Source organism: Perna viridis, chromosome 5, assembly GCF_037379345.1.
Source record: "Perna viridis isolate PV_CMFRI_1.1 ecotype Kerala chromosome 5, ASM3737934v1, whole genome shotgun sequence".
Taxonomy (NCBI): domain Eukaryota; kingdom Metazoa; phylum Mollusca; class Bivalvia; order Mytilida; family Mytilidae; genus Perna; species Perna viridis.
Window position 1 is genome coordinate 16,076,317 of NC_142449.1, and position 27,207 is coordinate 16,103,523.

The 27,207-nt window shown below is 31.1% G+C and overlaps 2 protein-coding genes across 4 annotated transcripts; one reads left to right on the forward strand and one right to left on the reverse strand.

Moving 5' to 3' along the window:
- Positions 1-4,816: 4,816 nt before the first annotated feature.
- LOC148616247 (dynein regulatory complex subunit 4-like) lies at positions 4,817-10,957 on the reverse strand. Its single transcript, XM_088583111.1, has 10 exons — positions 10,817-10,957; positions 9,928-10,038; positions 9,478-9,675; positions 8,741-8,947; positions 7,852-8,112; positions 6,942-7,109; positions 6,424-6,510; positions 5,866-6,075; positions 5,537-5,602; positions 4,817-5,137 (listed from the first exon to the last, which is right to left on the reverse strand). Exons 1-10 carry the CDS (start codon positions 10,817-10,819, stop codon positions 4,988-4,990), a joined length of 1,461 nt encoding a protein of 486 aa, XP_088439237.1. The 5' UTR covers positions 10,820-10,957; the 3' UTR covers positions 4,817-4,987.
- A 433-nt stretch (positions 10,958-11,390) lies between these two features.
- Positions 11,391-26,816, forward strand: LOC148616248 (NADH dehydrogenase (ubiquinone) complex I, assembly factor 6-like). Of its 3 annotated transcripts, none has more exons than XM_088583118.1 (10): positions 11,391-11,474; positions 16,282-16,381; positions 16,978-17,064; positions 17,818-17,859; positions 18,795-18,851; positions 19,491-19,593; positions 20,780-20,913; positions 22,404-22,505; positions 24,199-24,255; positions 26,672-26,816. In XM_088583118.1, exons 1-10 carry the CDS (start codon positions 11,449-11,451, stop codon positions 26,798-26,800), a joined length of 837 nt encoding a protein of 278 aa, XP_088439244.1. In that variant the 5' UTR covers positions 11,391-11,448; the 3' UTR covers positions 26,801-26,816. The 3 variants fall into 3 exon arrangements, with proteins under 3 accessions (XP_088439244.1, XP_088439243.1, XP_088439246.1); XM_088583117.1 differs by having other exon boundaries at positions 11,401-11,562; XM_088583120.1 differs by having other exon boundaries at positions 11,420-11,557.
- The last annotated feature ends 391 nt before the right edge of the window (positions 26,817-27,207 follow it).

Sequence of the window (27,207 nt, forward strand, 5' to 3'; positions counted from 1 at the left end):
CTGTGGTTCAATTATCTCACTTTTGCAAGCAACAATGATCCTTCATTGATATCTTCTAAAATGGCGCAACCTTTCTGAAAATGTTACAAAACAATTGAGTGGTGTAAAAGGTTTGTACTTACAAGGTTTTAATATTAAAACCCTTTTTAACCAGAGGCTCCTAAAGAATATTGAAAATAGCAAAAATATGTTGAAAAAGGGCAATTACTCCAACATGGCTAAGCAGATTAACACAAATTTGATCATGCTGAACATTTCTACCCAATGTCAGAATTTGTCTAGACCTTTTGATTTCAGAGATATGTGAGAAAAATTTAATTTTGACCCCTATGTTCTATTTTAAGTAATGGCAGCAATGTTTTTCAATAGTTAAATGATCCCCACATTCATTCTATGCAGAACACCATAAGGAACATTCATATCAAATTTGGTTGTAATTGATCTGGTTGTATCAGAGGAGAACATTTTTGAAAGACATACATGTTACATTAAAAAACAGTAAAAAGATGTTGATATTAAAAGGGCAATAACTCCGATATTGCTTAGCAGGTTACACAAAAACTTGAACACAGATAGACCTCATCATGCTAAACACTTTTACTCTTAGTCAGAATTAGGCTTAACCTAGGATTTTGGAGATACAGCGAAAAACTGTCTGACCCCTATGTTCTATATTAAGGAACGAGGGCCATGTTTTACGACAGATAAATAATCCCTACATCAGTTTTATGCAGAATACCCTACGGAAAATTCATACCAAGTTTGGTTCTAACTAGACTGATAGTGTCAGATGAGAAGAGTTTTGAAAAGTTGTTTACAACAATGGGACGACAATGACAACAGACACCAAGTAATTGCAATATTTGACACCATATAAGAATTTTACCAGAATAGAAGTTGTAACTCTCTGGCCTTTTTTTCTTGCATTGTTCCAGTCAAAACCTCCAAAATCAATCCCATTCTTCTATTGGGGTATGGCATCTTGTGGTACAATTTCAAAGCAATCTATTCCCTTTTTATACCCTATGCATCAAAGTTGTGGAGGGGATAATGTTTTTGACCCGTCCATCTTCAGTTTTCCAGACTATTTCTTTAAATATTTGCAGATATTGACATGATTTTTGGTATATGAGTTCATAAGTTCACCATGATAAGTTACAGGGCAAGTTTAACTTTCATTCCACTCTGATGATTTTTACCGAAATTACGGGCCTTGAACATAGCGAAATTCACAGAAATAACAGTTTTCGGGAATATTTTCTGAATGCTTGCAGATACAGACATGATATTTGGTATACAAGTTCACCATGATAAGATACAGGTCAAGTTTAGATTTCGTCCCGCTCCGATGATTTTTACCGAAACAACGGGCCTCGAACTTAGCAAAATTCACAGAAAATACCATTTTTCTTGACTTTTTTTTCTAAACACTTGCAGATATTGATTTGATTTTAAGTATATAAATTCATCATGCTAAATTACAGGACAAGTATATGTGTTTTGTTCCACTCCGAGGATTTTTACTGAAATTACAGGCCTTGGACTTAGCTAAACTCACAGAAATAACCGTTCTTTTTTTACTTTCTAGACGCTTGCAGATTATGACATGATTTTTGGTATATAAGTTCACCATGATAAATTTCAGGTCAAGTGTACGTTTTGTTCAGCTACAACGATACTTACCTTTCAAAAATCTTTTTTAAAATTTTATCTTGTCTTAATTTTTTCTAATGCCTGAAAAGATCATTTTCAAAAATCTTTTTTAAATTTTATTTTGTTGCAATCCTTTTTAGTGCCTGAAAAAACACTAATTCCTTTTTTATTGGGGTCCTTCTTCATGTATTTCTCTAACGAACAAATTCACTTGAGTATCCAACATGGAGATGCATGGGGTATGTGAGCGCACTAACTAAAGTTCTTTAATTAGCCCTTGCCATCATTTGGCGTCCATCGCCTTCGTCGTCCGTTGTCATCGTCCATTGTTGTCGATGTTAACAATTTTTCAAAACTCTTCTCCTCTGACACTTCTTCCTTGACCAGTTTGAACCAAACTTAGTATGAATGTTCCTTTGGGTATCCTGCATAGAACTTATGTGGGGATTTTTGATTTGATGAATCATATGGCCGCTGTTACTAAAAATAGAACAAAGGGGTCAGACAGAAGTTTTTCACATGTATCTCCAAAACTGTTAGGTTTAGTCAAATTCTTTTTATTGCTGAAATGATCATTATTATAAGGCCTACAAAAGTATTCAGGAATCAAAGTTGTCAGACGATTCCTTGTAAGAGTTATTGCCCTGGAAAGATGGAAAATTAATTTTTTTTTAACAGTTTTCAGCCAATATCTTGAAAAGTATAACAGATAGAATGAACTTTTAATTGATGAAATGATCCTTATAAGTCCTTCCAGTGTTCCTTGAGTAAAATTGTTGGACAGCTCCTTGTTAATAGTTATTGCCCTTAAATGTCGAAAAATTAACCAGTAGAGCGATTCAGGCTCTTGGGAGCCTCTTTTTTTAAGTAATTATTCAGAAATCTGAAAAAAATACTTGTTTCCTGCCCCTATTCTGACTTGGCTCAAATCATAACCTGAAAAAGCCATCCCAGTCTTCCTTTTGTGATATGGCACCTTGTAATACAATTTTAAAGCAATCCATTAGTCTGTAGCTCACCTGACCAAACACCATGTGAACTATTGACCTCACTAGGTGTCCATCGTCTTTGCTAACAATTTTTTTTCAAAACTCTCTGACACTACTTGACCAATTAGAACCAAACTGGGTATGATTGTTCATTGGGGTATCCTACATAGAACTGGTGTGGGGATGTATGATTTGTTGAAAAATATGACCGCAGTTACTGAAAATTGAACATAGGGGTCAGACAGATTTTTGCTCAATCTCCAAACCAAATTCTGACGTAGGGTAAAAGCGTTCAACATGATTTGGTCTATCTGAGGTGAAATTGTTGTTTCTAATCTGTTAAGGGCTGTTGGAGTTATTACCATTTTTTAACATTTTATTCCTATTTTCAATGTCTTTTCTTTCAAAAATCAATTGGAACCCAATTTGGTTTGAATGTTCTTTAGGGTATTCTGCATAGAACGGGTGTGGGTATTTTTGATCTGTTGAAAAACATCGCCACAAGTACTTAAAATTGATCAATGGGGTCAGATAGAAGTTCTTGATGTATATGAAAACTGTATCTCCTAAACCGTTAGGTTAAGCTTAATTTTGACAGAGTCAAATTGTTAAGCATGATGAGATCTATCTTGGGTCAAATTTGCATTTTAATATGTTAAGCCATGTTGGAGTTATTGCCTTTTTTGACACTTTATCCCTATTTTTAATGTTATTTCTTTCAAAAATCTCCTCTGAAACTACCAGACCAATTAGAACCAAATGAATAAGGAATATTCCTCAGGGTATTCTGAATAGAACTAATGTGGGGATTTTTAATCTGTCAAAAAATATGGCTGCTGTTGTTTAATAGAACAAAGTAGTCAGTCAAAAGTTTTTTCCATACATCTACGAAACTGTTAGGTTCAGCCATCTTTCAACTGCCGAAATTACAGTTTTCGGCTAATATCTTAAAACCAATGATAGATGGAATGAAACTTTCAATTGCTGAAATGATAAGGCCTACAAACATCTGCTGGGATCATAGTTGTCAAACGACTCCTTGTTATTGCCCTTGGAAGGCAAAAAATTATGTTTTTAACAGTTTTCAGCCAATATTTTGAAAACTGTAGTGGACAGAAACTTTCAATTGATGAAATGATTCTTATGATAAGTCCTACCAAAGTCTATTTGAGACAAAATTTTCGGACAACTCATTCTTAGAGTTATTGCCCTTGAAAGGCAAAAATTTAACCAGGTGAGCGACTCAAGTTATTGTCAGGGCATACAGAAAATGCTTGTTTCAAGCTTCTATTCTGAAAAGGTCTTAACCCTAAAAATCAACCTCAGCCCTAATTTGGTGGCATGACCTTGCGTTATAATTCAAAGAGATCCATTCACTATAAGTAATTGTCTGGACATAAAAACAAGCTTGTTCCTGGTCCACTTTTTGGCCACTAATTTCTAAAATATTCACAACAAAATCACAACTGATCCGACCATTGAAGAATATTGTGGAAAAATACTAAATGCTTACAACAAAAGACAACAAACTTTGCAAAATCATTAATTCGACCTTGTGGTCAAAGATCATTTGACCATGGTATTGCACACGTCATCGAGCTGAACTACTATCAAAAGCCTACATGGTTAAAGCCCAGACAAGAATTTGTACAGCAAAATCATTACTTTGACCTTGAGGTCAAAGTAAAAGGTCAAAGTTCATTAACAATGGTATGTGATACGTTATATTTTGGTGTTTACTTTTGGCACTATTAAAGGCCAAAAAAAAAAAAAACCAAAATAAAGCCACAACAAAAATATCCCAACATCGGTAATAAATCTAAAATTCCCATTACTTTTTCCAATAATTATCTCCCCTTTCAAAGAGTTTCCTGCTAATTATCTCCCCTTGAAAGAGGCTTTTTCCTATTAATGTTTATTATTTACACATACAGAGTTTTTATCTAATATTTTTTTTAAATAATTCAAACATATCATATTTACATCATTTTAAACACTATTAGTCTTTTACAATATATATATATATATGTCTGTATGATTTTGCAAGATGACAGAACAAGCATGCTCTGTGTAATAGGTATGATCTACCTGAAGTTCAACAAAAGTGTCCAGAAATATTTGGACAAGTATTAATGTATATTTGACTGAACAAAAGCAGAACTTAACAACACATCTGTTTTAAAAAATTCTATCACTTTATTATAAGATGTACACATAATCCAATAATAACAGAAAATTTACAATAAATTATCACAGCTTTCTCACAGTAAATAAAAGTAGGACACTTCATGATTCTTTACCATACGGGACGGAATGTTTTAAAGAGGCACGAATATAACAGTTTTTTATGATGGGGCTGAAACAAGACCTGCTGGTCCCTGTCCTAAGGCTTGTCCTCCAACAGTACTCTCCAATGGTTTAAATCCTAGTTCTTCAGTAGGTATACCAAACTGTGTTAACTTGGCTTCATATGTTCTTAATAAATCATTGTGTGCCTGAAAAACAAAAAAAAAGATTGAATCACAACATAATGAAGTTGGGTTCTTCTGAAATTTGCAATATTAAAATCATATTGAAAATAAAGAAAAATTATGTTTAAAGTATTTTCAACAAAACATTACCCAGAAAAAAATTATCCAAAGATGGTAGACACCAAAACTTTTTTCAATTCTAAAAAAGCTTCATTTCTCCTGGACTGTAAATGCTAAATATATGAAAATGAAACTTGACCAGTATTTTCTTGTCCACATTTTGGTCTTCAAGTTTGAAAAGAATGGGTTTGTAAATTTCTCTAAAGATCATTCATCAACCAAATGTGTGAAAAAAGCACTTTAGGATCAATATATATTTCAAATTCTTTTCAAGAGGGGAAGTAATTCTAGAAAAAAACTTACCTTGCATACCCTAGCCAACTCGTATTGCAGATCTTTGATAGCACTGTTCTTGGAGTCCAGCACATCCTGAGGAAAAGATGAAATGTCAATACAAATTATTTAAAAAACTTATATTGAATGGGGAAAATGTATCTGAAGAGTAAATAAAAAAAAACAGTAAATGCATGACAAGTATTGTGAAATAAGTTCTAAGCAAAGGAGCATTTTTTAGTACATGATTTTAGTAGATTCTGCAAAATTGTAGTATTTTTGTGTGTTCTTGGATTGAAAAAAAATGATAAAACGAGATAAATATAGTGGTCTATCATGGAGATAGATTGGTAACAAACCTCCAGTTTCCTGGTAACAACAGTAAGGGCAGTAGGATCCAGATTAGAGGCTGACAAGACTTCATTAAGCTGTGCTTCCTTCTTCTCTAGTGTATCAGCCAATGCTCCAAGTTTCTTCTCCAAGAGGAAGTTCTTAAAGTTACTCTTCTGTTGGACTTCATGAATGGCTTTAACAAATTTCTTGTACAAGTCATCCCTCTCCATTTGTGTCTAAAATTACAAAAGAGCATATAAATGATAAAGTATTTAAAGCCAAAAAAAAATCACTTGTGTGCAGAAACTTTAAGCAACCTTACATTAGTTTAAACTGTAAATGTAGTAAATTTTGTGATTACTAATTTTCACAGACTTTGTCAAATGTTAAGTTTGTTGGTATTAATTTTCAGTTTTGAATAAAAAATAATTGTTTCATACTCAAAGCGCAAAATATCAATTTTGCAGCTACTATTTTTTTGTGCATTAGTTCACAAAATAAATTAGCTAAAAGTATAGCTTTATAAGATATGTCATATGGAGTTTTTCTTAAGAGTCCTGAAAACAAATGAAGAGAAAAGCTACCTTTTCAAATCGCTGTTCAAGAACCTCATGCTCCCACTTCAAAGCTCTGAATTCATCTTCTGTTACTTTTAATCTTGCTTTAGTCATCTGTCAACAAGTAAGTCAAAAATGATAATAACAAAAACAAAAGTAAATCTTAATGGAATCATAATGTTTCTTGTTTTGGGTTTTAAATATGTTACGTTGCCTATGACGAATTGAGGCAAAAGCATATAATTTCTAATCACTGTGGTTTCATTTTTTATTTGTGGAGTACTTATTTTCATGTTTTCATGGGTGGTGTTGAACCAGGAAATCAAAATTATACGATCAATCATTTATATGGACATAATAAATATTTCTGAAGCAATTTGGTCTGGTGACCACATATACCTTAAAATTCCAATTAATATTTTTAAGTGATAATGGACCATAACATATTAGAATTTTGTTTGGTAGCATTCTACATATAATAATAGAAATTTAAATAAACATAACAAAAATCGAAATTTTTAGTCCTTAGAAATAGCACAACTTACCCTGAGAGTTTCTTTGTCCTTCTCATAGTTAGCTAATTGTTTCTGTAATACAGCTAATTCTTCTTTGACTCTTTCCAATGGTTCTTTCATTCTACGGTTTTCATTCTGAATTTCATTCATTTGTTTCTCCATTCTTTCCTTTTCTTTTCTCATTTCTTCTACTTGTTCCTATGGAGACAGAAAATTATATTAAATGATATAATCACTGATTTTATGATGGATGTCCAATGTTTCTGGACTTAATCAAGAAATAAAAAAATGAATGCATATTCAATTAAAAAAAGGAGTTGCATAATAGGGGGACCATAAGCAACAGGCCATAATTTTTGGCTAATAATAATATGTTTTTCTTCTAAAATAGAACCTGAACTATTATAGCAGTATTTCTTAGTGTAATTTTGTCATAATTTTCCAATTCAGGAAAAGAAAACCATTACTGAATAGTAAAATCTGATATAAGTGTTCATACTACATTTGCACTTACAACTGTAGGAAAGAATGATTTTATCTTATGACTTTCAAATCAATTTTACCTGTGAATATTTTTTTCATCAAACACTAGAGTTCTTCAAAGAAATAATTAACTCTGATTCATTTGTCAGGTATTTTTTAGTGATAAACTGTAGAATAAGTGGAAGTTCATATGCAAATTACAGCATGACCCCTTGATCAAATATATACCATATATAATAGGCTAGATGTTTGACATACAGTGAACACTGTCAAAGCAAAATCCTGTAATATCTAAACTTCCACTGAAGTCCCTTAATATCAGTTTCAATGCATTTTAAACCTTTGTAAACCAAAAACTTGTTTAAACTGAACCCTATCATACAAAAGGGTCTCAGTTTAGACAAGTTTTGCACTAATTTATATAGTCAGGATGGAGTTCCATGCATAGTAAGCTTACCTTTAATGTGTTGATCAATGCAAGATTATTGATTGTAATATCATTATAATAGTTCTTTATTTCACTGAATGCTTTTTCATGATTTCTCATCAAATCATGAATTTGTCCATTTTTCCTTTCCTCTATTTCATGAATTTCAGTTTTTCTCCTGAGATCTAATTCATCTCTCAATGCCCTCATTTTCTTTTCATATTTCGATTCAATTTCATGGGCTTGTCTTTCAAAATCTGCTCGTAACCTTGAGATTTCTTCATCATTTGTCTGAAAAATCAATTGATGCATATGTTACCTTTTATATTAGTAATATTTATTCCAGTACATGTATTCCATATAAACTTCACACTTTAAGGACATAATAACGCATGAAATATGTGTAGTCAAAATGTGTAGTGAAACATTTAAAAGAGTAATCAAGAGGGAACCAAGATTCTAGCAAAAATCAAAAGAATGTAATCCAGGGACAAAGACCAGACAAGGAAAACAGACAAACACAACAAAGAACATAAAGTAACTAAAATAATATATACAAAGCAACAAAAGTAAATGAGCAACTTGGACTCCACTAAAAACTGGGAGCATGGACCAGGTGCACCAGTAGGGTAATTGTCCTCTGTTTTTCAAGAAACACCTGCCCACCTGCTCATAAAAAGTCAAGTCTGGGATGTTGACTTCATTGAATACAAATCTACTTTTGTGTTAATGGCAAACAATTTTGAGGTTATCATACACATCTATATTTTTTTCTATTTTTTTTTCTTGGCATGATATTAAAACTAATTCATTTCTTAGGTACAATAATATATGTCCTCTACATTAAAGAAAAAAATGAAATTTGTCAAATATATAAAACAAAATTCAATCTTAGCTTGATATAAGATTTTGAAAATACCTTTTTCAGATTTTTTATGTATGTTTCATGTGCCAATTCTTCTTCCTTTAGTTGTGTGTTGAGAGCTCTTTTGTCTTTCTTCAGATTTTTCTCACTTTTAGCTTGATCATTCTGTGCCAGTTTGAGAGCTGTGACATTTTGTGACTTTATTTCTGTTATGTTTTTCTGATGCTCATACAATAAATGCTTCACTTTCTGTTTGTAAACCTATAAATTCAAAATAATTGTTAATAATCATGTCAATATATCAGATCCATACATTAAGGAGTAGGTTTGGCATCATGGCATGTATAAATGTGCTGAAGTTTGGCAGAGTGCAAGTTTCTTTCCCAGTGCAATATCCTGTGTTTCAAAAATGGAGTTACAAAAAATGGTTTAATGACAAATGCATCAATCAGGCAAGAAAGTCTATCTTCTGATCATCACATACAAAACTATTAATTCAAGCAATATCAGTCATTTTCTTTATAAAGAAAAAAGAAAACTTAAATATCCAGGATACCAAATTTCCTTCTCATATCCACATCAAGTTAGAGGTATAGGTTTCAGTCTATCTATGTGCTATAAAACAATGTCCACAACTCCTCTCGTATTACTTACTGGATTCTTGCAAAATTAAATATAGAGATGTTTTATGTTACAATTACAAGTTATTTAATTTTGATGGAGTATGTTGGTTATCGTAAATCATACATGTTTTGGAATATGGAAACTGTTGAAACCATAATTTTATTTACCTTAATTTCTGTTTGATGTCTTTCCTCAGAATCTTCCATTTCTCTGTCTTTATTTCTAAGCTCAGCTTTCTTTTCCTCAAGCTGTCTTTTTGTGATTTCCCAGAATGTGTTTACTTTATCTCTCTCCAATTGGAAATAATTTCTCTCCTCTCTTTCTCTTTCTAATTCTTCTCTCAGTCTTTGGATGTGTTCCTCCAACTAAAGAAAATGTTTTCAAGTTTAAGATTGAGTATAATTGAAATAAACAAGCAAAATGTAGTCTCCATAGACCTATGAGAAGAAAAGTATATGCATATAAATTATACAATTGAGAGTGATTGAAATATCTTTTTTTTTATAATATCAATTCCATAAATAAAAACCTGAAAATTACCTGTATAAATCAGCAAAAAAAAAAAGATACAAAAATGGCTCTAAAATTATCAAATACATGTAACAAAAAAAATTTACCTGTTCTTTGGACATTTCTTCAGTTGAAATTCCATCAATAACTGTGGGTGATTTTGCTTTAGCAGATTTTTTCCCTTTCTTCTTCCCCTTCCCACTTTTCTTTTTTGGTGGCTACAGTAGAAAACATTTCATAACAAAATTATTTATTTTTAAGAATATTTACTTTTAATAATAAAATTACAGTTGAGATATAGGACTTTCATGTGCTTAGTTCCACAAATCTATCAAACATCGATGATCGATGTATTTTGATTATTTTTACAATCACATTTTGTCAACATTTTTTTATCAATAAAATTATTGAGTAATTTCTTCACTGGTTGATTTTTCATTAGATTTCAACTAGTTTTCTTAAAATGAGCCTAATTCTACTTTCATTAAACAGCACATGTGACATTGCATGAAAGCATAGGCCGTGCGAACATCAGTTCCATGATTGTATACAAATGACTACAACCACACTAAGAGGTTAACGATGTTGAACGACAAAGCTAAAAGATTCCTCTTACAATACTACATCCATTAAGTTTTATAACTTTAAATTTAGAACACACTTATACATGTTAACAAGTATACTGGTTAGCAAGTACTGTATATAACTACAACTGTACAAGCACTGTCAGTTTTACTGCCACAACTACCCTCCGCACTGACCAGTACAACATATTGTATGTGCAAACCATTTGTGGGGGTATCTGAAGGGCCTGCGTTGGAACATAGCAATAAATAAGTACGGTATAAGTACTTGATGTTGTCAGACAGAGTATATACATTTCACGTTTTCACATGAAATACATCAGTATCCCTCGCTTTCTATTTGTAACTCTTAAAAGTCAATATACAAAGCATATCTAAATGTTTTATTTGATCCCTTAAACCATGATCTTACCATGTTTGTTGACAAATATACAGATAAACCTGAACTAAAACAGTGAAATTCGTGCTCTCATTTGATGTTAATCCCGTCGTCCAGGTGACGTGCCCGGATGTAAATAAAGCGAGAGGACTTGTCGTTTAAGCGAGATTTGTAAATAATCCAACTAAAACTGATTAACTTTAAATTATAAACTATTAAATAGAAAAATGATTTTCTGTAAATTAAAAATCAAAAAAATTTAATTTCTAATCGGTATATAGACGACATTGCTAGAACCTGTGTGTTAAATTCGATCGTGCATTATTTCATCTCGGTCATACTAAAGTACATCAAAGGCATCCAGGATCGCCAAAGACGCTATAGAACTTTTGATTGAAATTAAAAAAAAACCCTCTTAAATAAGACAAATGATATATACATTTTATTTACATAAAATAGAGACATTTCAACTAAAAAATTACATCAAAATATTTAGGAGTTGGTCTGAAAACTTTTTATTTTTCTCTTTATTGTTAACGCTACAGGTTTTTTTTCTTGTCTGAAATTCTAAAGACCAAACACCGGAAGTAAATAAAAGGGAAGGTAATTTTGATTAAAAAAATCATGGCAGCCGAAGTCACCTCCAAGATTCTTAGTTGTTCCAAATGCATAAGTTGCAATACTTACGCTGGTAGTAAATTGTGTTTAGGGACAAAAATAAGAACTTTTAGCAAAATCAACTTTCCTACGAATATGAGCTACTGTGCAGACTTGGTGAGGTGAAATCTCAAGAAAGTTGGGAATTAATCCCTGATTTGGTGCACCGCTTGTGGTCAAAGCAAAAATTTAGTATCTCCGGCGCCGAATTCCTAAAACAAACTCTCAGTTTTTGGTTATGTCACGGAATAGAAGTTCCACCATAATATTTATTCCAAAGACAATTCATTATAGAACAAAAATTCCAATTGGAGTTTATTTTATGTAATATATTTTCCAAATGCATAATAAAAGTGCCGATGCATCAAAATAAGTATCACATAAAGTAAATTCCAAATGAAATTTTTATTACATAATAAATTTTCTTTGGAATAAATATCAAGGCTTCTCATTTTCATTCAGCCCCGTGCAGGTCCGGGTGTTAAAAGAATAGGCCCGCAGCAGCGCTAAGCTTGTCGTAAAAGGCGACTAAATAGTGCTCAGAACCATAGCCGGGGGCTAGGGCTCTCTGCTCACAGAGCAACTGGGATGTGTGCCCCAGGTGGTGGAATGGGGTACCCCTGGCTTCTTACATGCTGGGGTGGTCGGGCTATAATACGGTAAATCTGACCGCAAACCATAGTGGTGCATCGTGTTGGGAAAGATGCCACGTTCCTCGCACGTTAAAGAACCCTACTGTGGTATTCTCCCGGAGTAGGAACCATAGGGCTCCGCCACAGGAGGCTAAATTGCCGACCCTACCCACCTCTCCCTATTTCCAGTGGCAATCAAAATTTGTCGACCCCATTGTCCTTGTGTCCCATTCCCTTTTCATTCCATCATCATTTCATGTTCATATTATCAATTTCATGTTCATCGTCTGAATATAGCTGAAATATTGCTGCTCGGACGTTAAACCCCAACAAACAAACAAAACAAACATTTTCATTCATGCCTACATAATAATCGAAAACAATGTTTTAATTTAGGATTTCCATTTATTTTCTTTTTTTTCAAGGATATGAAAGATTAAAAAAAAATCAATTGAATAAATACACATGTTTGTAGTGTATTTGAGTTACGTCGGTCTTTAGAAATATATATTTTGTAAAAGACATAATGCTATTTTTATTCAAAATGGTGAAAATAATACACAAATATAAATATTAATTCTTAAGTGGATATTTATTTAAAAAAGTTGAAATATTATGTTATATTTGTTCCAAATGGTAAAAATATCATATAGAATATTTGTTCTGAATGGTAAAAGTGTAATATAATATTTGTTCTGAATTGTAATATTCTATACTTGCTATAGCTATACTGCTATTGAAGTCAAAGTTAGGTTTTATAAAACATTGATATCACAAAAGTAGGGGAAGCTACAGCTATAAACATCCTTATATACACCCTCAGACCATTTTGTATCAATTTAAAACAAATTTTATGATGATCGTCCAGGTTTTGAAGAATGATTTAGAATTTTAATTTAGGAGGGAATTCCTTTTTCGGCGGCATGACTCTTGTCACCATTTTTTATATCAACAGTTTGTCAAATAAAATCATTGATATCATGAAAGAATGGGAGGCAACAGCTATAAAATTTCTTATATATACCCTCAGAATATTTTTGTTCAATTTAAAACAAATTTTATGATGGTAATTCAGATTTTGAAGAAAGAGTTTGAATTTTAAATAAGGAGGGAAACCCCCCTTGAAGGCAGGGTTACACAGTCAGGAGTCAAAACCAAGGCATATAAAAACGATATAAAAAATGCAGGGAAAGCTACAGTTATAAAACTTATTATTAAGATAAAATTTATAATGATAGAAATCATCCGCCATCATGCTCGGCATCAACTAAATGCATCATGGGGTAATCTCGCTGTATATCACCAAACGCAACATATTCATTATTGTACTATGTAAAATTGTGCGAGATTCCATTCCTTGCTCTTATAGAGAAAATTTGTTATCCATATGGTAAGGGATAGAATATGGCAAACCAAAGTGGACAAAAATGCTTATTATGATTTTAAATAAATGAATTATAAATATTTATAAATTATTTATTAATATTAAAACATACATACATGTACATTATAAACATTAAAAAATTAATTAGAAATATTTATAATTGAATTATTGATATTTACAAATACACAATATTTCTTGATATTTATACATGAATTGTAAATATTGATAAATGAATAATTGATTTAATTAGTGAATTATTTGTTTTAATAAATGAACTATTGATATAAATAAATGAAATATTCATATTAATACATGAATTATTGATATTTATGATGTGTTTATAAATATCAAGAAGGATTATTTTATAATAAATATAAAATTCATTTCTTAATATCTATGATTCATTTATAAATATCAAGAAGTATTGTTTATTTATAAATATAAATAACTAAATATTTATGATTTGTTTATTAATATCAATACTGTACATCGATAAATGATAAATATTAATAATTGGTTGAATGATATTCATAATTTCATTTATTTATACTTTTTGAAACATAAATCTTCCTTGAAATTTTCATTAATCATACAGTATTGTGTCTGCCTTTAATTTTTGTGATACTTTTAAAAAATGGGTAAAGTTACTATGCACTGATATTTCTAGCTTTTGTAAACAATGGTTTCAGTTCAGATATCTTAATAATAAAAGGGGTGTATGGCAAAGATGTCACTGGTTTAGGATTGGAGATGTAGAGATTAAGACATCACAATTAGCTGATGACACAACATGTTTTTTAAGGATGTCAGCTAAGATATGTCTGAAAATATTTGATGATTTTAGAAAGATTTCAGGTTTAAAAGTCAATCTAACAAAGACATTTGGATCCGTAGAGACAAATTTAATAGAAAATGTTCTTTACCAATTAAATGGGCAAATGTTTTTAAAATGCTTTGTATGTATTTTTACACCATAATGAATGTAGACTCTAAAAACCTTGATAATTGTATTGTTAGAATGGAAAATTTACTAAAAATTTGACAGGGGAGGCCCCTCTCACTAATTGGTAAAGTTACCATATTCTTTAGCTATATCAAAATTGATATATGTTGCTTCATCTGAACATGTACCATCCTGCTACATGACAAAGATTCAAAATATCATTCAGAAATTTTTATTGTCGAATGGTCCTATTAAAAAAAAAGAGCAAAAAGTCATTTAGCAATCGATCAGTGATGGAGGACTGAAAGCACATAATTTGAACACCAGATGATTGCTCAGAGAATTATGTGGGTCAAAAGATTAATGTCAGATTCCAAAGCGAAATGGAAAGAAGTCTCTTATGCCTTCTTTTGAGATTATTTCACATACATCTCTAAACAAAAATATCAAGTAAACGTCTCCTTTTAAGATATTCTGTCTGTAAAGGCATCTATTCTGAATTCTTGGAAACTTTTACTTTCAGAAGATTATGTCAAGGTTGAAAGCAGTTCTTTCAAAATCATGTTTACTCATGAAAACATGACATTGCCACTGAGTTAGATTTACTCTCAAAATGTTGTTATATGATGAAAAAGTTGCTCCCACAGCTGTAGAGAAGTAGAAAGAAATTTTCATTGTTCAAATTAACAGACTAATATGGGAGATAAATTGCCTTTTGAGTGCATGATCAAAAGTTGTCTTCAAACTTTTCAGTACAAGGTATTGCACAGAATAGCCGCACATAAGTATTTATTACAGAAGTTGGGATGTGTTGCCAATAAGAAGTGGGAAAAATGTAATGAAGTAGAAACTATTGAGCACAAATACTTTGAATGCCTAAAATTAAAACCTTTTTCGAACACTTCTGAAAAATGGTGGAAACAATTGTTTGACCATACATTGACGCTATCATTAGATAAAGATATATTTGGTATTATTATGTAAAACAACATAAAAGTTATTAATTTATGTATTATCTTAGCAAAATACTTCATCAATTGTAGTCTTTGAACAATCCCTTTCAGAACATTTGTTTTCCTTCCTTTTAATTTTTTTAAACAGAAATATGATACTTGGTAATGAATTATAATAGTGTTTGCGCAGTTCTAAGACAAGTTTGTTTTTTCATCTATATTAACAAAATGCTATGATGTTGCTTAAATCATTCCCTTTTCCAGATTTTGCAAGATTCTTGCATTTTCTGAGAGGGCTGGCTGCAGCATAAGACTGAATTTTGTACATCAGATGCTGTTTCAGAGCTTGATTTTACCCATTTCCACAAATTTATCACTATGTAACAAAGTGTCCACATAAATACTGAGTCAAAAATTTAATCACATTTAAAACTCAGAGATGCAAAGCTGTATATTCACATATGTTTTGAGTATCCTGAGTACCGGTAGATAAATATTATTCTTTGAAATTTGTGATACTGCATCTGATTTTCAAAATGACTACTCATTTTTTATATTGCTTTTATTTCAATGAAATTATACAAAGATCAGCATCCATATTATTGTAATATTATATTTATACAAATATGTGTATGTTTTTGAGAAGATGTCTGTATATTTCCAACAGTTATGACATTATTTATGATGAACTACTTGCGTATCTTTTTTGTACCAGATTATGTACTACAATCAGTCATCACTACAAGTTCTTTATCTGACAACCAAAAATTTACATTTCCAATGGTTTTCTTTACACATTACTGGCTCATACATTTACATGTAAAGATCAGTTTTGAAAAGAACTGCTTGATTGCTACATTTGAAGACTACTGACCAATGACAATATTTATGTTCTACTTCTTGCATATTATCTGTTCTATCTTCTACAGGAAGTATGATTATGAGGCATACCTTTGTACCAGACTATTGCCCCCGTCTGTTCAACCAGTGTCATTGGCAGTAAATGCTTTAAATGTGGAGACAGCACAGGTACAAACAATGAAGTAACTTTAATATGTTGTGTTCTTGCTTCTAATGAAGGGGGTCATGGGTTTAATACTAAAACGAGTCTTTAAATTGACTCATGAATTTATAAATACAATCAATGGTATGAACATGTGATAATGTTCTTTATAGTATTGAATAATAACAGGATAATTAATTGGAATGAGTGAATAACCAGCTGATTATCCTATGTGTTATATATATTTCTTACATTATTAGTTATAATTTTCGACATAAATTTTTATTTTTTTGAACCACGGATTGATATTTTTTCTTGTGACATTTTGTGACTATTTTGTGGTAGAAAGTCTGGGAGTGAAACTTAAGAATTTATGCAGTATGAATGATTGATCTTTTTTTTTTACACAGGGAACATTTGATAAATCACTGCTATCTATATAGTAATAATTTATAAATGTTTTTAAAGATTGTTTTAAATGTGATTTGTAAATAAAATGATTTATAAGGAAGGTTCATAAAATAATGACATTGTAACTTCATATTTAATGTGTAAATCTATATAATACATTGTATATTGTAGACTGCTTGAAATTTCAGTTTCATATTCTGTTGTTTTTTAGATTGGTGATATGAATTTTTCGTCTGATATCAAAACTGGATTGGTCAGAATGCAGTTTTGGAAAGACAGTATAGAAAAGATATTTGAAGTAAGAAATCATAAATCTACGTTGTACATCTGTAGCATAGAATTTAAGGATATTTTAAAGTTCTGACTTTAAGTACACGATGCGCAAACCTCAGATAAAGAGAAATTTAGCCTGTTTGACAGAGATCATTAGTATATCACCAATTATTGCAAGTAAAATATTTGGAAATTTGGTGCAATGATGATATCATCTTAATAAAACTTACTTTATATACAAAATAAAATTTCTGTCACTGCACCAACAAAGGTAGTATTCTTTCCCTTTATTTTTCCAATTTGAATTTTTTATCTTAGGTATAATTAAATCTATTATATCTCTAGAAAGAAATGTCCAATAGATCAAGAAGATATTGTCATTTTGTTTAAATTCGGTAGGCCATCATTTAATTGTCATTGACAGAAAATGGCTTATTTAATATACCATTACCATTTTGGCTCTATTCACCAAATCTTATTCAGAGTTATTTAACTTACAGTGTTCTTGGATTTTTCAAAATTCTAGATTTCCACAGGAAAACTCAAAATAAAGATTAACTTTCCCACAGTCTGCTTTCAAAACTTCACAAATCCTATTAAAATTCAGATTTTCTATTTGCCAAGGGAAAGTGGAGCATAAACTCTCTCTCACCAAACTTGCACTTGGACGGGATGACAGGAAAATGGAATCCTAGACTACTGATTTAAAATGTAAAATTGCAATAGGGACTGTCATGAATGTTATTTGGAATTTGAATGATAATTGTGTGTATTTCAGGGTAACCCTCCTCACACACCTACAGCGTTAGCTTTATATCAGGTATATATAACTATTTTATAAATATACTTGATTGATACACTTATAAAGAATAATTTAAGTTAAAATTAATGATAATGTATTTACCAGTATATAATAATTAAAAAATGAACGAAATGGTTATCTATATTCTATATGGTGTCATAGTACATGTATTTTTACTGAAATGTAAATAATCAAATACATTTTGCTATTAAAATACAGTATGGCTTTATATACCAGTAATATATTATTTGATTAGAAATATGATTACATGTACCATGTTGAAAATGCTAAAGTGTTATTTATAGTAACGTTGCTGTGTATTCATTTAACTACTGTCTTCTATGGCAGGCATAAGTAATATTCTTTTTTATATTTACCCTCCCAAAGTTAAGTTCTGCAGTTGAATGTTATATGTGTACATGTATTTTTATTCATAAGTATTGTAAGCTCACTTAAATAAAAGTCTATTTGAGCATATACCATCACTAGGTGTCTGTTGTCAATTAATACTACAGAAATCTTCTTTTCTGAAATAATTAATTTTATCACAATATACTTTGGAGTATATAGTTTCAAAACATTATCAAGCATATTTAAAATCAGAACCATGGCTACTGTAGCTATGAATAAAATATGGAGGTGATTCTCCTTTTTTGGGTAATGTGTAAAAAATTGAAGAGATATGGAAAATTCAAGTGAATTGCGTGGGCAGAATTGTTAGGGCTTTGGTTTTTTAAATGGGATTCAAATTGGAGAAGTTATTACCCTTCACCTGTAAAAACTTAACTTCTTTGATTTTTAACTGAAGAACATACACTGGTATGAATAGGAAACCACACAATTTTTTCTTTATTTGAATTTTAATTATTCTAATTTATTCAGTTGAAGGATATTAAATCCAGATGAGTGGTTCACTCCTCTTAGTTTCTTTTTACAATTATAATTTTTGATAGTGTGTCTTAAGGAAGAAGATCACAAAAGATTACCTGTTACAAATTGTCGATGCAAGGGTAAGAAAATAGAGTTTTAAGTATTTTTCATATTTATTGATGAATAACTGTAAAAATCAATTTCATCTAATACATTAGTATATGCTATGAAAAAAAAAATTGTCATCAGAAGCTATTGGATAAAAAGTAGAGAATTTTATATAACTACCCACTGCAATCAATGTACTAGAACCAAACTACAAATTTTGTGGATACTGTGAAAGTACTTATATTGGTTAGTACCAATTTTTGTGGTTTAGGGGAAAAAATGTCAGTTTATATATTCTTGAATTCGTGGATTATTAAATCCATCATACATATGGAGGGGAAAATTTCCTTTTCATGGTCACTTGCCAAACTCACAAAAACCAGGAAAATTGATACCCCAAGAACAGTAGATACTTATACAAGTACATTTATGTGTAGACGGTTTGTTCAGACCTACAATACCAGGGTGTATATTTATCCTACATGATAATTGACATTGCTAAAATTAATTCATCAAAGTAATTATCTAACCAACATTTCATGCTCTTTGACATTTATTTTGTTTTCAATATAGACAGCTAACCAACATTTCATCCTGTTTGACATTTATTTTGTTTTCAGTATAGACAGCTAACCAACATTTCATCCTGTTTGACATATATTTTGTTTTAGTATAGACAACTAAATGAAGACTACTACAGATCTATTAAAGATTTAGAAGTTTATGCTGAACATACAAAGTCTTCTCTAATCTGTTTGATTCTAGAGGCTGAAGGTATGGAAGGGAGAAAAATTATGCATAATACCCCCTTCTTAGGACTGTTCCAGTAAAACATACAAGGAACGGGGAAGGCACTTTAAATCTTTGTATGTGGTTGGGTGTTCAGGTCTCTTTACAAACTATAAAGTTTAATACAAAACATCAATAGAACTTCTATGAGTGACTCCCCTGGTGAAAAAAAGTGACTTTCCTGGGTACCTCATATCTTTTAATGGAACAGCCCTTAGGTCAGAAGGACAGTGTTTTATTCCTTAAATAGGTACATTGTTCCTGAGTGTCTCACAGTATTCTTAAATATTACACACAAACATGCAATAGTAATAGAATATCAGGTGGTCTTCACAAGGTCAAGTACCATTCCAAATTAAAATTGAGTGACACGTGATAGGAATTGATTGTTTTTACTTGTAATTGCTATAAGTAGGGGAGAAAACCTATGTCAATCAATAATTTCTGAATAGCCTTTGCTAAATGTTTTTGTTAAAAAGAAAAAAGCTTTAGTTTGAAAATTTGTGCTTCCTTAATTTCTTGGAAAGAATTTGTGTGATTAAATATGAAGAGGACATCATCACAGAGTAATACCTGTTTCAGATTCTTCAATGAAATATATGCAAAAGTTGCCTACGTAGAGGGCATTATCGATAAACTGGCAGCCTTTCTAGGCTTTGTGAAAGTACTATTAATTGAAACATAGGTAATGCCCTTGTTTGCTACTTGAGGCATTATCAATGTTACAGGAAATATCAATGTATCTTTGAAAGAGTGAAAAGACATTTTTAACAGAAATTTAAGCTTTTAATATTGTGGAATAGTACAGAAAAATGATTTTATCTTTCTCCACATATAAAGGTAAAACTTACCTGGTATTTTTATACATTTTTGTAGTATATGTAAATACATTTGTTTATGTTTGTAAGACAATTAGTATATTGTTGTTATTTCATTACATATGAGGCAACTTTTTTTCTCATTTTCCATCTGAATTTCATTGTTTAAAACCTGAACTCTCTGACATTTCACATAGTTTTTATCACATGTATTTTTTTGCTTTTCTTTTTGTCAGCAGTCACTTAAGTCATACATACATGGTACCTTATTGGTTTGTCATCACAGTTATGTTTCAGAATTTCTTATTTATTGTATCTCTAATTATTTTTTCAGCATGTATAATTTTTTTCAGGGTTTAAAGATAAACATATCCAGGATGCAGCTAGTCACATTGGTAAATCATATGGTTTGGTCACTTTACTCAGGTCATTACCATATAATACCAGTAAAGGTAGAATTTACCTGCCTAGAGAATCTCTTATGAAGGTTTGTTGAAAAATCATGAATGAAAGTTTTTTAAATATATGCATAGTAATCAATGTTTTTGTTAAGTAGTTTATTATAGTGAAAAAATGTGCATTATAAAATTAGTTCAATTATGGGTAATTGACTTTTTGTGTACTCTTGATTAAGACAGGGCACTTTCTGACTATTAATAAATTCTATTCTAGTTCTTTGTTGTACTTTTGATGTTTTTTTTCTGCTGAGTCATTGTCTACATATTTTTCCCTGTTTGACGCTTTTGTATTCTACTTCTTTCCATTAAAATGTCAAGTTATACAAAACCTAGAAGTCCTTCATCACTGTATCTAACACAGATTTTAGAGTTTCAACACCGGGGTTTGTTAATTTTCGGTTCTTATCTAAGAAAAAAAGTGGGTGGCATAAGTAAATTATGGTACTCTGATATGAATGTCAGTTTAATTAATTTGTATAGAAATATGAGTATAAAATGCAACCATTATTACAAGTAAAACTGTCAAACAGGGCTTTAAAGTAAAATTAAAATTAAAATTGATTATGTAAATATGAGAGCATTTATAGGAAATATGAAAACTCTGCAGACTATATGATGACTAAAGTTGTGTATGATATGCATTTGAGATTCCTGACTGGCTGTTTTGAGGTGAAAGAGACAAAATTTGCTTCATTTACATTTGCTTTTCACGAATGATTGAGAAAATATTACACTTTTAATTTTGTAGACAACTGCTCTAAGGTTGATTATTTTAGAAAAGAATATTTCTATATAGATTAACTAAATTGTCATTCATATCAGAGTAATTTACTTGTGCTACCCACTTTTTTTCTCTGAGAATGACTGTAAATTAACAAACACAGGTGTTAGAAAATCTGTGAATCCAGTGATTAAACTGTAAAACCTGCATTAGGAGTTTCGACACAGTGTTTATGAAAGGGAGATAAGCATAGCTAGAAAACTTCTCATTTTGATCTGACAGATAGGAATGTTTACACAAATATTTTCTAGTGAAGCTTTCATTAAGATTATGTATAATTGTACATTAGATTATTTAATTTGTAGAGGTTTCCCTTGACCAATTTATCATGGGACTGCTTGATGATTTCATTTTCCAGTACTATGCTGCCCTTATCATGAATTTTACAACTGCATATGGTTGGCCAAACCCAACTTTCAATTTTAATGTTAATTACTAGTAGTTCATTTTAAACGAATTTGCATTTAAAAATATACTCTTGTTTTGTTGGTACCCATTTATTATACTTATTACACTTTTGCAACATTACTCAATGCTAAAGACTGTTTATTGCAAGGTTTAGAAAATACTACATATGTAATATGTTGCCCTCATGTCAAAGTAGGTCATCCCCATAGTAATCTTTTGTAACTGGTAAGTACCTTCAGTATACATGTACCTTCAGAGTTCTTGGGAAAACACAATGTTGGTTTTATTGATTCCCAGGGACTCATCTTATAATATGACTATTCCCTACAGGCAAAGGTTTCTGGTGAAGATATATTAAGAGGAAGAAAGCAAGCAGAAGTCTGTGATATCATAAAGGAAATTTTAATGGTGGCCCAACAGCATCTTGAAACAGTAAGTAAGAAAATCTATTATAGCTATGTAGGTTTTGTTTTTACTTAAATTATTTTTTCATTTAAGTTTAGACCAGAACAAATTTTGCTATCATAGGAAAATTAAAAAAAAAAACAATAAGAAACCTTTTAAGAACTGGGTGCATGTAAATGATAGTTATCCAATGAATTTAATTTATTTTGCCGTAAAATGAGGATTGAACTTTGATTATATACACATTGTTTAGCACAAGTCGTTATTAATTTTTCAACTGATTTTGATTAAACTTGGTTGGAAGATTAGGCACTATTTGTAAATGTGTGCGAAGCTAAGTAATTATTGTTGGGTGTTTGCAAAATGAAATAACCAAAAAGTGAGTTTACATGGACAAAATCTGGCAAGCCAACATCTATGAATTGTTCAGTGGGTTTTATGGAAGCTTTTTATGAAGGATGGAGATCATATGAAGAAAAGTAGAAAACAATATGTTTTAAAAAACGTTTGATGGCTTTAAAGGGAGATAATCCAATTTATTTCATAACTAAGTTTTCTAAATTTCACTGTGAATTTGCAGGACAAATGAGGTCTTATATGTGCATACATTTTTTTTTATACAAAGCTTGGAAAATAAGTCTTTTAAAATCATTATACTAATGGTATGATGTTTATAGAAATTTTTCACAAAATGGACTTGGATTTGATAACGAAATACCACATTTTTACCTTTTTTGCAAACTGACATCATGGAGGCAATTTACTCATACATGTAAACAATTTTCATACACTTTTTTTCTAGTAAGTTATAAATATGATTTTAAAGTACACATTTAATTTCACTACTTCTGTTCAACATACAGATTATGCACTTACAAGGCATAGATCTAGGTGCAGTGTGCTTTTTTATACTAAATAGAGAGTTGGCTATTTGACTCTGATGTGGTAAGAGAAACCATTGTAAAGGTCACAACCCAAAATTCAATCTATTTTGTATTTGAGGAACATTATATGGTACATTCACTATTACTTATCATACAAAGCATTTTGTCTACATGCACCATACCATCTAGTGGTGATATGAACAGTCTTTGAAACTTCAGTGTTACATATAAGTAGTTTTTTTTGTTCTGCCTTTCTGTGCCTAATTGTGTCAGATAATATTATTTGATAATTAATATGTGGCTCAAAATATGTAATGAGCGGCAGTATCATTTTAGCCTTTTCTATTCAATTGGCCAAATATTTCTTGCCTCTGTACTGACATTTTTACATTCATGTAGGAACCAAGCAGATACTATAATATGCCACAATGGCTGGCACAGAGAAAATTATGCCTTCAATTGTCATGTTAAATTCATTTTGATGCCAGAGAGAACAGTTATTTTTCTCTATTAAAGTGGCGACTCGGAATATATTTTCAAATTTCCCAAATGAATCATTATGAACAAATCAAATAGTTATTTTCCTTTATTATAAAGTTTCTAGTGCTTCATATGTATTTTTTTTATTTCATTCTTACTATTTCAGTAATTTACATACCAACATTCAATTTTTAATGTATGAAAAACATTTGAAAACCAAATTTTGCATGCTCTATCCACTGCCTGGGTCTTCTATGGGCACCCTCTTAATTATGTACAATGTAAGAAAACCACCTGCTTAGTTAAATGAGGATTTTGGTACAAAAGTGTACATACTTATTTTCTTTGACTTTCAGGCAAGGTCACTGAAAAAAGATATACCATCTGCAGCTGCACCTTTCTTTTTATGCACTGTAAGTATGTCACAGATAATGATTGGAATAGCTCATACATAAATGCACAAGTTATTAAATATGTAATCATTTGAAATGGTATTCAGTAAATTAATATATTTGAATTCATTGTATTGTATACATAACAGGGGCGGATCCAGGATTTCAGGTTAGGGGAGGTGCTAATAGACTTTTTTCTGTATGTGTGATGGTGATGATTTGAATTATAGTCCTCCATATTAACTAGTACATATGTGATCTCATTTAGAAACATTTTGAGTTTTCAATTAGGAGTGATAGCCTGAATATAGCTGAAATATTGCTGCTCGGGTGTTAAACCCCAACAATCAGTCGGTCAATTAGGAGTGTAAATCAGTGATTCTCAAATGAATCCAATAGTAGCAAAAGGATCATTTCATTATTGATTGTTCAGATAACAAAAGTACTGAATTCAAGAAGCTGTTATATTGTTTAGCTATAAACATGTTCAAATGAATGAATTTAGTTTAAAGATTGACTATGTATGGTTGTATTATGTTTGAGACTGTGGTTTAGTGCTTCATATAGTTCCTGCTTATTATCCTTTTCAATTTTTGAAATGGCGAGGGTATCATTGTTCTGTGGACTTATTTCTTCCAGTTTTTATACAAATGCAAAAAAATTTGCAGTCATAAAATGGTATTAGCCTGTTGTCATTGAAAGTGTCAATAACTTGTTTATTAAAACGATAACTTCAGTAAAACCTATCAGATCTTTCTGAAATCTTGTGGTCGTAAAATGTTTTGTCCATTACATGTTTGGTACTTGGTGTCTGAACAATTCATTGCGTACTAATTGTATGTGAATGGATATGTATGAAATTGTTCCACAAAAAAAGATTTCATTGATTTGGGCTCTATGGCTCTTACAGTTCAGAATAAGGAACCAGAATATTGTACAAATTGCCTTTTTATTACAAATTTCAATGGGTTAAGTTAAAGTCATGACTACTGATGGTTAAGTTAAGTGTTGACTACTGATGGTTAAGTTAAAGTCTTGACTACTGATGGTTAAGTTAAAGTCTTGACTAATGATGGTTAAGTTAAAGTGTTGACTAATGATGGTTAAGTTAAAGTCTTGACTACTGATGGTTAAGTTAAAATCTTGACTACTGATGGTTAAGTTAAGTGTTGACTACTGATGGTTAAGTTAAAGTGTTGACTACTGGTGGTTAAGTTAGTCTTGACTACTGATGGTTAAGTTAAAGTCTTGACTACTGATGGTTAAGTTAAAGTCTTGACTAATGATGGTTAAGTTAAAGTGTTGACTAATGATGGTTAAGTTAAAGTCTTGACTACTGGTAGTTAAGTTAAAGTCTTGACTGCTGATGGTTAAGTTAAGTCTTGACTAATGATGGTTAAGTTAAAGTCTTGACTACTGATGGTTAAGTTAAGTCTTGACTAATGATGGTTAAGTTAAGTCTTAACTACTGATGTTTAAGTTAAAGTCTTGAAGACTGGTAGTTAAGTTAAAGTCTTGACTACTGATGGTTAAGTTAAAGTCTTGACTACTGATGGTTAAGTTAAGTCTTGAGTAATGATGGTCAAGTTAAAGTCTTGACTACTGATGGTTAAGTTAAAGTCTTGACTAATGATGGTCAAGTTAAAGTCTTGACTACTGATGGTTAAGTTAAAGTCTTGACTGCTGATGGTTAAGTTAAAGTCTTGACTGCTGGTGGTTAAGTTAAGGTCTTGCCTACTGATGGTTAAGTTAAAGTATTGACTGCTGATGGTGAAGTTGTCTTGACTTCTGATGGTTAAGTTGAAGTGTTGACTACTGATGGTTAAGTTAAAGTCTTGACTGCTGATGGTTAAGTTAAGTCTTGACTTTTGATGGTTAAGTTGAAGTGTTGACTACTGATGGTTAAGTTAAAGTCTTGACTGCTGATGGTTAAGTTAAGGTCTTGACTACTGATGGTTAAGTTAAAGTCTTGACTACTGATGGTTAAGTTAAAGTCTTGACTACTGATGGTTAAGTTAGTCTTGACTACTGGTAATTAAGTTTAAGTCTTGACTGCTGATGGTTAAGTTAAAGTATTGACTGCTGATGGTTAAGTTAAGGTCTTAACTACTGATGTTTAAGTTAAAGTCTTGAAGACTGGTAGTTAAGTTAAAGTCTTGACTACTGGTAATTAAGTTTAAGTCTTGACTGCTGATGGTTAAGTTAAAGTATTGACTGCTGATGGTTAAGTTAAGGTCTTAACTACTGATGGTTAAGTTAAAGTCTTGACTACTGATGGTTAAGTTAAAGTCTTGACTACTGATGGTTAAGTTAGTCTTGACTACTGATGGTTAAGTTAAAGTATTGACTACTGATGGTTATTTTGTATGCTGAAAACAAACCAGGTATTATAGTTAACTTCTTTTGTTGATGAATTATGGTTACATTTTTTTTGCAGGTGATATGTGACAACTACCTCAGACAGTTACAAAAGGTTAATTTTAATGTCTTTCATTCATCTCTACAACAGAAGAATGGCTTACTACCTTCACAGTTACTCTGGCAAAAGTTTAGAAAGAAGTATTAAAAATGTGACATCAAAACGTAGTTATTTACATGCCTTCCTTTAGTGATAAGTAAATGTTGGTTCACTCCAAAATGCAATTTGATTCAGGTACCAACCAAAAGGGAGGCTTGTATTTTTATGCTATTGAATATTTTTTTCTGGTCTTCAGAAAATCTTTTATTTTGAAAGTATTTTGAGTACTTCTTGTATGCACTTTATGTTAGGATTCAGATCTATCGAAGTATTTGGTTCTAATGCTGCTGATGAGAGGTCACTCCTTCAATGGCAGATCCAGGGGCTTGTCCCATGGAGCACCAGACCACCCCTTTGTCGAACCTAATTTTTTTCGAAGGTGTCACTTTCTCAAAGTACAGTGGTAACTTTTTAATTAACCTTTCATAGTAGTACTTGATTGAATCGCAATATCC